Source organism: Mus pahari, chromosome 17 (genome assembly GCF_900095145.1).
Source record: "Mus pahari chromosome 17, PAHARI_EIJ_v1.1, whole genome shotgun sequence".
NCBI classification, from domain to species: Eukaryota; Metazoa; Chordata; class Mammalia; order Rodentia; family Muridae; genus Mus; species Mus pahari.
In genome coordinates, this window is record NC_034606.1 from 8,538,043 (window position 1) to 8,552,198 (window position 14,156).

General features: G+C 37.7%; 1 protein-coding gene across 4 annotated transcripts in view; it reads left to right on the forward strand.

Moving 5' to 3' along the window:
* Positions 1-14,156, forward strand: part of Oxr1 (oxidation resistance 1) — a 406,656-nt gene that overhangs the window by 293,134 nt on the left and 99,366 nt on the right. The window contains exon 1 of one of the 4 annotated variants that reach the window (XM_029531093.1): positions 8,290-8,655. The exons of the other annotated variants lie outside the window; for them this stretch is intronic. Coding sequence (XP_029386953.1) covers positions 8,637-8,655 — 19 coding nt within the window. The 5' untranslated portion in view covers positions 8,290-8,636. Of the gene's footprint in view, positions 1-8,289; positions 8,656-14,156 lie in introns of those variants that run through there. 4 annotated transcript variants of the gene reach the window in all.

The following is a 14,156-nucleotide window of genomic DNA, read 5'->3' on the forward strand; positions in this document are numbered from 1 at the left end:
ATTAAGAAGTATATGAAATCAGTGTCAAATTTACTCAGATCTAAAAGTTACATTGTGTTATATTTTTAAGCATGAATAATCATAAGAAATATGCATTTAAGTACATGAGGTAGAGGACTATAATGTGTGTAATTTGTCGTCAGATAGGTCAGCAAATATTTCTATGTGTGTGTGCACATATATATGTGTGCGTGTGTATGTGGAGGAGAGAAAACCCAAACAGAAAGTAAGTGGGATAAAGTAGTAATAATGTTTGAGTCTAAATACAAACTGTATGAGAACACTTTGCTCCTAGGTATCAGTTCATATCCAGGATGCTGCCATCTAAATTACTCAACCCTGAAGATTATTACAAACTTTAGACCAGTATCTCCAACTGCTTCTTAGTCGTGTTCATTAGGATATACCAGAGGTACTCCAATATTAGCCTTTCAAAGTTGATTTTATATCATTTGCCCTTTAAACTCATTTCCTTCTCCATTGTCTAGTGCCAAACTAGTTCTTTCCTCTCTCTTCCAAGGTCCAACAAACATTGCCACAATTAGCCAAAAAAAACAAAAAAACAAAAAAAAAAGTAAGCCCCCCTCTAAAGCCTCCTGAATTAATCCACTCCTTTCATCCCTGCTGCCGTAATTCTGCTTCACAGAACACACAGATTACAGCCAGCAGCTCAGAGATGGTCTCCTATACTCAGGATGTATCTCTCTGTAATCCATTGCATGATTTATGGCTAATTTCTAAAGGTCAAATCTGATTCCATTAATGCTCTGCTTAAAATCCTAATTGTATCCCTGTGGCTCTGAGATTAAAATCAAAATTATCAAAGATAATTTACAAGCTCTATGAAGGCACTTGTTTCCTAGAATGCCATCTCTCTCCTCTTTTCTGTCCCCTCGAAGCCACAGTGAGCTTCATCATGAGTTGGACTTTTTGCCTTGAATACTTTCTCCATGCCATCCCCCCATACAAGCTAATCTTTTAATAATATATTCCCATTTACTTGATTTATTAGTATTTTTAAATCACAATTTAGATGATATCGCTTAACACATGCTACCCAAAGTATGACTAATTTAGAAGGAAATTTAAAATATAATACCATTATTATTCATACATTGATTAATCTGGTGCATATCAATTGTGCTTTCAGTCAGTTCAATTTTCTATAAATATTTCTTGAACACCTGTTGAATGGCTAGCTACATGTGTTTGGGTCATAAAACAGGCATGCTTTGCTATTTGACAGTGTTGTTGGTTTGGATGCAGGGACTGTATTGAACATCTCTGTGCTTAAATCTTAGTAAAGTTAACTAGACTTAATATGTATGACTTGGTGGTAAGTGTTTTGAACAAAACGTCATACAAAGGGATTCAGGTGCTTTCTGATACACATCAGTCGTCAGAAGAGCTCTCGGATCAGAGAGCATGCAGCCAGGGGCTTAGATAAAACGCTGAAGCAAGGTCCGGCCATTGTCTGGGTAGAACAACATTCAAGGAGTGTAGGAGCTGCAATGCCAAAGCCAGCTGGGAACATGCTCAGCTTGTTCCTAGTAATAGTAAAGGAATAGTAAACATGCCCACAGGGATTAGCAAAAAGCACTGGCAAGGAGCTCTATGGGGCAGAACCTGCTCTCTTAAACAGAGAATTCATTCTGTTGGCTCTAATGCAGCCTTAGTATTAATATCAATTGTCCTAAAGATACTCTGTGTAAACAGAGACAACAAACTGAACTGCAGTTTGTGAGAAGGAAAGAACACTGGGGACAAAGGCAAATAGGAACAGGCTCCCTAGTGCAATACTCTTGCCCAAAGGCTTGGGAACAGAGCCCAGAACACCAGAAGTAATGTTGGGAGTACAGCAGCCAGGAGATCAAAGCTTTGGTCACTCACAAACCAGTGGTAACGCCTGACAGCCTGACAGTGTTGTCTTCTCTTGTTCCTCCTACCTTTTCCAGCCCTATTCCTTCCTTCCTGCTTCAAACCTCAGATAAACCACAGCTGATTCTTTCCCAGCCTTTAGGTGGTGGTGGAGAGAGTTCTTTTTGCCTTTGAACTCCAACAGTGATTTGTTGTTGTTGTTGTTGTTGTTGTTGTTGTTTGTTGTTGGGAAGTATAATAAATGGTTTAAAAATATAATATAATGATGTTCGGTTTCTCACTATTTCCAGACACATGTTCAAAATAGAGATAATGTGGTTGAATTCTGCTTTGTGTACATTCTGTATGGGTAAAAAATGAAAAACCAGGAGATATGAGTACAGCTCATGATAGAATGCACAGTGAGAATGCTTGAGGCCCTAGACTGCAGCTAAATAAAACACGAGAAATCCTTATGTTTTTAAAAAGACAACAGTCTTCCTCCAATACACCTGAAAGATCTGAACTGGCTTCCCAGATGACTTCCAGTCCATTTTCTTTTCTTACTGGTTAGTATCCAATCATTAGGTGCTCATTCAATATATATATATATATATATATATATATATATATATATATATATATAGCATCTCTGTGTAATGCCCATAATCTTTAAGTTTGCCTCCCATTGTTTAAAAAAATGCAATGAGAATATGATTTCAAGTTTGTGTTAAATAAGCAAATAAAATAGAAGAGAAATTGGAAGGGCAAATAAAATGAAATGAAAACTAGGTACACAAGGAACATAATCCCAGTGCAATCGGATTTTATATGGCAAGGGATTAAAAACCACACAACTTATGACAGCCTTCACTGTGGTCATTTAAACCTCTAGTCCCGCAATTGGGAGCCTGAGGTAGAAGCACTTCAGTGAATTCAGCACCAGCCTAGGCTAAGAAGAAAGACCCGATCTCAAAAAGCAAAACAAAATTCTCCACTCTTAATGTTAATATTTAACCAAACACTGAACTCATTTACCTATAGCTGAGGCTTTTTTTTTTCTGATTTCATTTCCTTTATGCATTTTGAATTCTCTAAAGCAAACACAAAGAACGTTTTTATTTTCAAAACTTGATCTTAAAACATTTCTATATTGTTAGGAACATGGTACTAGCAAGACTTATCTTGGCATGGCTGGCAGTATTTGAAATGCCCATCCACGGTTTCTCAAGTTCTATTGCAGAATCTCTTTAGATCGGGTTTAAAAATGGACTTTTTAAACTTTTCCTGAGCTTGTTCTTTAACAGTTCATTCAGGCCTTCTGATGCCTGCCACCCCTCCTACCCTGCCCCTCTGTCCCACATTCCTGGCTTTTTGATGTTTTCCTTTGAGTTTATCAAGTTGTTTGTTTTGGGATCTACCGAGTTTAACCAAGACTGTGTGACCAGGGTGTGCAACTACCCACTGGAAATTCATGCACTCCTCAGTGGGTCCACACCTGAACAATAATGTTCCTCCATATGAATCTGTCTGTGTGGGGCTAAAGAGATGGCTCAGTGGCTAAGAGCACTGGCTCCTCTTGTAGAAGACCCACATTCAATTCCCAGAACACATGTGGTGGCTACAGCCACCTGTAACCCTTGTTTCAGAGGATTCAACAAGAAAAACATTCATAATCATAAAGTAAAATAAATTAATAAGTTTTAAATATTTTTTAAAAACCCATCAGTAGAAGTGGGGCACTTCTCTGTAAGCCCCTCTAAAAAGGCCATTTTTAACAGAAAAAAAATTTCAGGATCATTTGGAAAAAGGTTTCACAAAACCTATTTTGTTTTATTAAAGTAGAAATAATAATGTTATATATTAGAACATGACATATCTAAACAGTATAACAGGCAATTATAATTTTCTGAAGTTCATATTATATGAACAGTGACATAATCTGATATGTCTAACATGCATATTATCTTTGCCAGTTCTTAAAACTGTGAACTGATTTCTAAATAAAGTTAGCTGTAGTTATGAAAAGCCGATGACTGTCATAAATTAACCCCACTGTTCCGTGAATGTCCCACCTGGACATAATGAGGAAAAATTATTTTTAAAAAATCTGTGAAATATACTTAGAAAGGGCAAGGTCTAGTGGGCAAATTATAAGATCATGAGTTGTTTTTAACATCCTGATTGAATCCTACCCATTCTCTGCCACTATTGACAATTTCCATATCTTTAAGAACAAGATGGACAGTACAAAGCACAAGAGAGGAGGTTTCCTGTCTGTGGTGCGTGCTTTGTAAGGAGGTTGTCCCTTTCCATAAGATGAGTGTGCCATCCAACACAATTCTGTTTGCTGCTAGGGAGCTTGCTTACCTAGTTCTGTGTCTATACATCTACATTCCTTTCCCTGTCACCATAATGTGCAGTGCCACAGAAGAGCTGCGCTTTTAACCTTAAGGTTCTTAAATTAGGTAATAATAATTGTGCAAAACTATGTTTTCATTGGGACGTTTTCATCCATGCATAAAATATACCGTGACCATATTCAGCCCTTCTGTGGCCCTCTCTGTTTTTCCTCTCAACACCAACCTTGCCCTGTTCCGTTCCTCATGATTAACCTGTCATATTAATGCTTCTTGTTCCCTCTAAATTCAACATGGAAGAAAACAAGTGATTCTAATCTTCATGAGTCTGGCTTACCTAGTTTAACATGATGCTAACTTTATCTGTTTTCCTGCAAATGACATAATTTTGGTAATTTTCTCATTGAGTAAACTAGTTGCTCATTTATCAGATTTTCTTTATACAGTCTTCCTTTTCTTTATACAGTGATGAGTACATGGTATGAGTGAACACTGGTGATGGTAAGCAATGCCATGCCAAACATGGACAAGCAGATATGCTTAATGTAAGCTGGCTTTGGCCAGCTTTTCAGAAGCTTATATATCCTTTTATGTATCCTCCCCTCATGAAAGTAATTTGAAACACTTTCCAAATGTTTATGACACAGCACACCCTTCTTTATTTTATACATGTTAAATTACTCAGTGGTCACAACAACACTTTGTAGAAAGTATTTCAATCCTAGTTTCAGTGGTGACAAAACTGAGAAGAAAAATGGGTCAAGTACTCTAATGGTCTTGAGCCCAGACTGAATGTTGCCGGGGTCTTTACTGTGCATGGATTTGCCATACCTAGTATAGACCTGTATTGCCCGGGGACAGCAGGGTCAACGAGAAACTTAACAGGAGCAAAGAATGGTGAATACACCCTGTACACAACATGAGACAGGAGCAAAGAATGGTCAATACACCCTGTGCACAACATGAGACATTTTCCCCAAGGGGAAACCACAGAACTTTTAAGGGACTTTTTGCCTTTAGTCACAAATTTTTCTCACAAGGGAAAAAAAAGAGAAAGAAATACAGTCTGCATTCTCCAGTGGCTGGATCACCACAGTAACCTCGTGATGTGCTGTTCCAATGTTAACTTGCTTACTAAGCAGCACTAAATTTTATTGCAAGGTACTTGGTCTGGTTATGTTGTGAGGGTAAGTATCTTTTATGTGTGCAAAGCATATAGGGCTTTTATGAGATATCTATGCACTCTAGCATCCAAATACACTTGATATGCATGCCCTGTTAATGCCAGTAAATGAGAGCTGCCACACTAAGCACTTCAGAGTTTTTAAGAGTTATGCTCAACTACTAGCTCTGCTCGCCAAAATGAAATTTGACTAATTAAACTTTATCACATAGCAAAACTGTGTCAAAGAGACAAGATTCCTTTCTGGTACAAGTGCCTCTGGACACGTCCCTTCAGAACTGATAACATTTGCTCCCATCATTTTCCCACACTCTTTAGTAGATCAGTACTGCCCTGAGGGAAGATGCCTACAGAGGACATCTTTAAGGAATGCACACTGCAAAGAAAACACACATCTCAGCCTGGGGCTTTCTGCTAGGCATTGCAACATGATACTAGCAAATGTATATTTATAATTATACCATCAATAAATAACATCTCTAATTAAGGTGTTTATTTCTAACTCCAATTTACAGTATCTTCAAAAGTCTATATTTTCTACCCTACAATTTCCTTTTGTGAAAGATGCATCTAAAGCAGCTGTAAATTAAGGAAAACAGTAACAAAAAAGAAATAACTATAAGCAGGCATATTTAGTCATATTTATAGATCTCAGAAAAATAAAATAAAAGCCAGATATGATGATGCACACACACACTATTTAAGCACTAAGGAAAGAGACTGAATGATCATGGGTTCAAAGCCACTCTAGGCTGTTTGGTGAGATACTGTCTCAAAAGACGGTGATGCAGCTCAGTGGTCGGTAGAACACTTGACGAGCATGTGCAAAGTCCTGAGTTATGACTCCAGCACTATAAAGAAATAAATCAACAAACTTAGGCATTGAACACTACATTATTAAACATAACTTAGTGTGCACAGTCTTAAAGAATATAAACTAAGAAAACAAACAAACTTTGAGTATAGATATATGTAACAGCATTTCTGACCACAACATTGAAACATTCATAAATCAGAACTTCTTGGCAACCTTTAACCAAAAGCAATGGGCAGTCAATATTCATCAGCCACTACACTAATGGCCATTTCTAAGCAAGCTAAATGATTGATTTGCTTTTGTAAAATCTTCTAAGCCTAATCTGAGGGGACTGGTGACTCAAGTCTATTTCTTTTTCAATTTTAATAAAAACAAATTAAGAGAAAATGACAAAATATTTGGAAATATCCATCTTATATTGATTTGAATTGTATGTAGATAAATAAATAACGATATTTAATTATGTGGGTACCTACAATATAATCAGTTATAACCAATGCATGACTGTGTTTTATATGGGTGTGTGTGAATGTACACAGATAGATTCATAGTTTAATTATTCATCTTTAAGCTTGAAGCAGATTTGAGTAGTGTCTACTATTACGTGAAATTTAAGTATATAAAAAGCTCATATTGGCTTAGGGTTTGTTTTTCATGTGTTTTTTCTATAATAAATCTTGCTTTAAAAAAGAGATAACTCCTTGCTTACTACCTGCTATTATGGCTTCTTGGGAGTCTGCAAGCATGATGAACTGTTTGAGGTTGAACACAGTGACATCTTCAGAATACCTTTGTCTTCCCCTTTTGCTTGTCATATAAAAAGCTGCAAGGAAAACCATCTAGCTTCACCAAAATATACTATGATGTTGTTTTTCTGTGAGTAACAAACTCAGCAAAATTTTGAGAATAGGCATCATCTCCCAAGATGATTGTAGAGTTAACAAGAAAATATTTATAAATGATAAAACTCATTGAAGACATTGATATTAGCATCACATGAAGGTAACAAAATGGTGCCTAGAAGTATAATAGACCGATAATGGCATTAAGGAAGTGAATGGAGTATGACATTTATTAAACACTTACTCAAGCAGAGTGCCCAGAGTTAAACTACAATTTTGCTGTAGGTTACCTTATTCATTTACTAGCAATTACTTGTAATGCTGTAGCAGCTCTTGAAAGGGATCCAAATGTACCTCCCTCAAAAACAGAAGACAGTACGTTTCATATTGCCAACACACCAACTTCCTCTAAAACAGTGACTGATCCTTTTCCAGTTGACAGCCAGCTTGCTACAGGGTTTTTGTGTCTTGACAAGGGCCATCATCTGTGTGTGATCTGACACAGAGCATCAAAGATGTAAATTGCTGGAAACATGAACTCCATTTTCATTATATCATTTTCGTTTCATCGTTTATTAAGTATAATAGTTTTCAATGGCTTGTAGATCTCTGCAGTTCATCTCAATGCAGCCAGTTCAAGCTTCCAATCGTGCTTGGACTCAAGATTCTAGTGACTGAGATGCCATTGTCTGCTCCTGGCTTTTGTGATCCTAAGCCCCCAAAGGAAAAGCAGAATTGCATTTTGTTTAAGCTTCCCTGCATTGCCAAAGGAAGTTGTGAAAACAGGAAATGACAGCAGAGACTAGCCAGGAGATAGCCATCAAAGTGTCCTGCTGGATTCTGACGCTTGAGAAGATGAACAAGTAGTCAGGGAGTCAGGTCCAGGGGTCTTACAAGGGATGAGGATTAAGAATTGGGGTGGAAAATTGAGTTATTACGTTTATCCTCTTAGCGAACTATTAAGTGTTCACAGTATGCTAAGTTCACAGTATGCTAAGTATGGATCTTAGTAGAGAAGAAAATAAGTACAATATGAAAAAGATTGATCTCATGATGAGGAAGCTGGAGACTCCAGGGTGGTAGTGAGTGTTAAACTTGCATTCCATTTCACAGTAGTCAAGATAGAGAACACAAGCATGATTAACAGTCAGCTTATCGAACCCATGGCTCTCTGGTACAAGTGGGAGAGGCGGCCATGCCTTTCATTTGCTTTATGATAAGAAGGCATACAGAAGCTAAACACTGCTTTCCTTATCTCACTTGGTGACACATTTTTACAGGGTCAGCTTAGTAACAGATCATGCAGAATGTGCTGGCCCTGTCTGCAAAGTGTTCAGTGAGCGGAGAGCAGGCACTCAGACCTAGGGCAGGTACAGTAGGCTGGCTGCCTGCCTGCGAGCAGAAATAGAAGACCAGACCGTGAGTTTTACATACTGCCACCAGAGCTCAGGGACTGGGCTGGGCCAGAGAAGAGGCCAGTCTCCAAAAAGGAAGTGTTATGTTACCAGGATCCCAGTCTCAGCTTCTTGAAAGCAGCGTCTTGCCGCTGCGCTGAGCCGGAAGGAAGGTCTGCAGAGATGTTCTGCACACGGAAAGGTATGTGGAGTGCCTGCCAAGGTGCTGTGGGAACGTAAGCAGATTTGAACGTGCTCGGGTTTATGTTATAGAAATCTAAGTGAGCTGACAACGGAATTAGAAGTTCTATAGCTACTGCTCAGAAAAAGGGGACGGATGGTGGGAAGGCCAGGACAGAGCAAATCCTATTGAAACAGACGATCTAAGTTGGATGTGTGCTTTCAAAAAGACTTTTATGTGTGAGGTTTCCTTGTAGACTGCTGCAAGAACTGGTGCTGATTAGAATTCTATAAGGAAGTGCTCCAAAAACTAGATTCAAGCCATGATCTTGGTGTGTCTCATGTCCGGTGACATTTCTAAGAAGTTATTTGACTTTCTTTTCAGTCACTAACAGGGAAACCTTGTCTGTCTGATTTCTGTATCTTCCTAACTGAAAGTCATGCAGAATGTGATGGTGACAGCGGTCAGGGCATGGACTCATACTGTTATTAACTCTATATTCTGGGTTTCAAAGATTGGTGGTATAACTCATTAACCTCCTGACCATCTGCTTAAAAAAATGGCTTATTCTTTTTTCCTTTTGTGTTTTATTTATGACTTAAATCTGTAACCACAGAGACGTGGGAGGTTTGGGAGTTTTATTTTTTCTTCCTTTCCTTTTTGTTTTAAGCTTTTGATCAAACAAACCAAAATAACATTATCATTGATGGATCGACCTGTTCTTTTAAATGGCAGGAATAAAGATATAAAAAGAGGCAAGGCATGTAAGTACCCCCTTTGATAGTTAATGACACGCAGCAGATGGAATTCATTATTGACTTTCAAGATGAAATTGCTTTACAATATGATTTATTTATAATTTTCCTTTCCAAAGAAGTAATTACCATTAACTAGTTCAGTTTTTCCTCAGTCACAAACAACTGTGTGTCAACATCACAATACCTGGTAGTTTGCCACTTAATCATGAGATTTAATGATGTTAAAGGCTATTAGTTCTCTCAAGTTAGTAACAAAACGATGAGCATCATGAACAGCTAAAAGGCTGGGCATTTCTTCTCAATTTGGTAATTTAAAATACAATTATTTCATATCATAGACCAATTTATGTAATTCCCATTGCAGAAAAAAAATGTGTTTAATTACAAATAAACAATTAAATTTGATTTTTCTAGCTCATCACACAGATACAATGATAATCCTAATATATGCAAAATCCTCAGGAAAAAATATTTAGCAATTGCTTTCAGGATAAACAACTATAATTTTAGTCACAAATTTTAAGCTTTTAAGTCAGTGGGGAAGCTAATCACTACACACAACAAAGCTGTATTTCTAAGAAGTACCAAATATTTAAATCAATTACACTTAGTACATATCTTAATGATAATCAAATTATGGACACTTTTAAAAATACACAAGAATGGGAAAATTTAGACATGACTCTGTGGATTTTATCAAAAAATATGAAACTTACTTTCAAAGCTGATGTATCTTGTTTCATATATGAACTAGAATTTATGTTTTCTGGGATAAAAAGATGTGAGATGAACAGGATTCAGACCACGATTAAATTTTATCAAATGTCTTGGATCTGTTAAACCCATTTTCCTATCCCCCTGCCATCCTAGCCCCCACCTCCTTCCCCCGCAGTCCCCTTTGCTCCATTTTTCGTAACTGAACCATCCATATCCCTCAGCAGTTACACACAGGCATCTTTTTGCACAAGTGACTCTGTTTTCCTCACCCACTGTCATCACTCTGAAACTGAAGGATAGTGATAAATATTTCATACCTATAGCACTTAAGCATCTTCATGTCCATTATGCAATATGCTTCTTTGTACCTATTTATAGTCACTTAATAAATGCTTATTGATTGGCAGATAAAATTGTATTATCACTGATTTTGAGAATTTTTGTGCTCCTCTTTAATCACTACCACTGTCTTTCCTTACATCTAGGATATATCTTCTAAAGCTTGCATTATATATTTTTTTAAGATTAAATATTATTTTACAGTGTTGGGCACCAAAACAAAAAACAAACAAGCAAAAAACTTCTCCTTGTGTTTTATCATACAACCAAAAGCATCCTTAATTTGATAAATACAGCAGTAAATATATGCATGTGTATATGTCTTTTGTTGTACAATATGCTAAAGTCTGCATACAGTATACTCAAGTTTAATAAGCACATCATTATTCCTCGGATATGGCCTATCGATGCCCATTTTGCCTTGCTTTAATCCTCTGCTCCTTCCTAGTGTCTCTCATGCTGACTCTACCTCTGCTTTGCCCAAAGGTCTTAAAGGAATCCTGGGAAAATCTCAGAGAATATTATTAAGGATTTAATTGACAGCATTCAACTATCATGATATGGAAAGGGAATGCAAATTTGATACTAAGGACAAAGGCTAGCATAGGGCTCTGATTCTAGAAACAATGTACATCAGGCAATATAAATTTCCATTGGCCCATCTAAAGAACTGAAACAGTATTGTTTCTTTGACACTGTAAAAAAAAAAAAAAAAAAAAAAAGCTAAAAATGATGGCTTTGGATGTGGCTCATTAGCCTAACGTGGGCAAGGCCCTGGATTTGATCTCCAGCACAACAAAACCAATATTAAGAAAAGACCTGACTGGTTTTCAGACTATGGGAAGGCTCAGGTATAAGATACTTACTAAACAAGTCTGTTCATGTGAATTCAAAGAGAGTAGTAACTCAATAAATTTGTCTTTGGACCTCCAAATGTGTATAAGCACTTGTATTTACAATCATACACTTGCAAATCATACACATACGCACACCAATTGTGATTGATAAATAAAAAATGAAATTATACATGAGAGTATTTAAAACCACCAAGTACTATTAAATTATCAATTTTAAAGATTTAATAATAAATTTTAAGGATCAACATTAAACTTTTACTGCGTTCATATGTTGAAAAAATTAACTTGAAAAAGAAGAAATTTATAATTAATTATAAGCTAATAATGATACATTTAGCTTGTTGAAATATCATCGCTAATAGACATATGATCCATCACATATTTGTAATAAGACTGAGGACTTTGAAGTACATCTACAGAGCAGTCCTGCATATCCTGTCAGTTCTGAAACTCAGGGGTAAGCATATGCGAGACTCTGAGAGCTCCTATCCTTATTGAGTTAGCAAACCAACCCCACAGCATCTCCTAGGGGTTAAAAATAAAAGACTTAGATCTCCAATTCCTCTCTCATCTTCGTTCCTTCTATTTAAGAAAAAACATGAATAGTTTTAGCAATGAACTTTTACATTATCGAAATGCATAAAACAGGTTGTGCACGGCAGTGGTAGAATAGTAACAGAGACTTTATAAAACAAGTCGTGCACGGCAGTGGTGGTATGGTAACATAGACTTTTTCCTGGCTCCTTTTAGGATGTCTTTGTGACAGTTTTGTTTCTTCCTTATGTTCAGGGGAGAACTGAGGGAAGAAGAGAAAAGGAATCCTCTTCATGTGTTCTTTGTCTTGCTTGGTCAAGGAAACCCAACGTCATTTGACTGGTCCCCTATGTTCCATAAAGATGTTAACTGAAATAAGAGGAACACACATTTTAACAAAGCACCCACAGCACCAGAACAATTATAGGTATAAGATAAACCCCACTGATGAAAATCTACAACTGTTGATGGGTATTCTGTGAGGCCTTTCCTCTATGATGCCATCTAAGCATTCATGGCAGCGATGATGCAGGAAGGGGTGGTCTACATTTCATGTTCTTATCTTTAAAAATCTTTTATTAGATATTTTCTTTATTTACATTTCAAATGGTATCCCCTTTCCTAATTTCCCCTCCGAAAGTCCCCTATCCCCTCCACCCTCACCCTGCTCCCCAACCCACCCACTCCCATTCCTGGTCCTGGCATTCCCCTGTACTGGGACATAGAACCTTCACAGGACCAAGGGCCTCTCCTCCCATTGATGACCGACTAGGCCATCCTCTGCTACATATATAGCTAGAGCCACAAGTTCAACCATGTGGTTATTTTTGATTGGTGGTATAGTTCCAAAGAGCTCTGGGGGTACTGGTTAGCTCATATTGATGTTCCTTCTATGGGGCTTCAGTCCCCTTCAGCTCCTTGGGTATTTCTCTGGCTCCTTCATTGGGGACCTTGTGCTCCTGTCAGCAGGCTCTTGTTGGCCTCTGCCTAGTGACTGGGTTTGGTGGTTGTTTATAGGGTGGATCCCCAAGTGGGGCAGTCTCTGGATGGTGGTTCCTTCAGGCTCTGCTCCAAAGTTTATCTCTGTAACTCCTTCCATGGGTATTTTGTTCCCCATTCTAAGAAGGAATGAAGTAGCCACACTTTGGTTTTCCTTCTTCTTGAGTTTCATGTGTTTTGCAAATTGTATCTTGGGTATTCTACGTTTCTGGGCTAATATCCACTTATCAGTGAGTGCATATCATGTGTGATCTTTTGTGACTGGGTTACCTCACTCAGGATGATGTCCTCCAGATCCGTCCATTTGCCTAAGAATTTCATGAATTCATTGTTTTTAATAGCTGAGCAGTACTCCATTGTGTAAATGTACCACATTTTCTATATCCATTCTTCTGTTGAGGGACAACTGGGTTCTTTCCAGCTTCTGGCTATAATAAATAAGGCTGCTATGAACATAGTGGAGCATGTGTCCTTATTACAAGTTGGAACATCTTCTAGGTATATGCCAAGGAAAGGTATTGCTGGATCTTCCAGTAGTACTATGTCCAATTTTCTGAGGAGCCACCAGATTGATTTCCAGAGTGGTTGTACAAGCTTGCAATCCCACCAGCAATGGAAGAGTGTTCCTCTTTCTCCACATCCTTGCTAGCATCTAAGAGTTTCATCTTACAGTGTCTACTGAAAACTGAATCTCAGAAAAGAACATAGGTGTGTAAACAGGAAAACAAATTCTGTGTTCCTTAAAAACCCTACAACCAAAGTAACCTGGTTAGGATATGTTTGTGTGTATATTCTATAATATTTGCTTTTTTTTTCCTTGAGACAGGGTTTCTCTGTGTAGTTCTGGCTGTCCAGGCTGGCCTCAAACTCAGAAATCCACCTGCCTCTGCCTCCCAAGTGCTGGGATTAAAGACACATGCCATCACTCCCGCCCCCCACCCTTTTAAAAATTCATTTATTTAATTTGTGTATATGAGTCCACCACTGTTGCTTTCTTCAGACACATCAGAAGATGGCATCAGACCCCATTAACAGATGGTTCTGAGCCACCATGTGCTTGCTGGGAATTGAACTCAGGACCTCTGGAAGAGCAGTTGGTGCTCTTAACTGCTGAGCCATCTCTCCAGCCCAATATTTACTTTTTATTTTACTGTATTTCATGGTTTCAAAACATAAAATATGACTAAAACAAATAATATTATTGTGCCTTGAAAACAGGGCACGTCAATCATCCATTAAGATATTACTGCTGGGAATTAATGCTTTTGCTATAGTGACTATAAACCACAATATTTGTTTGGATTTTATTCTAGGCTAG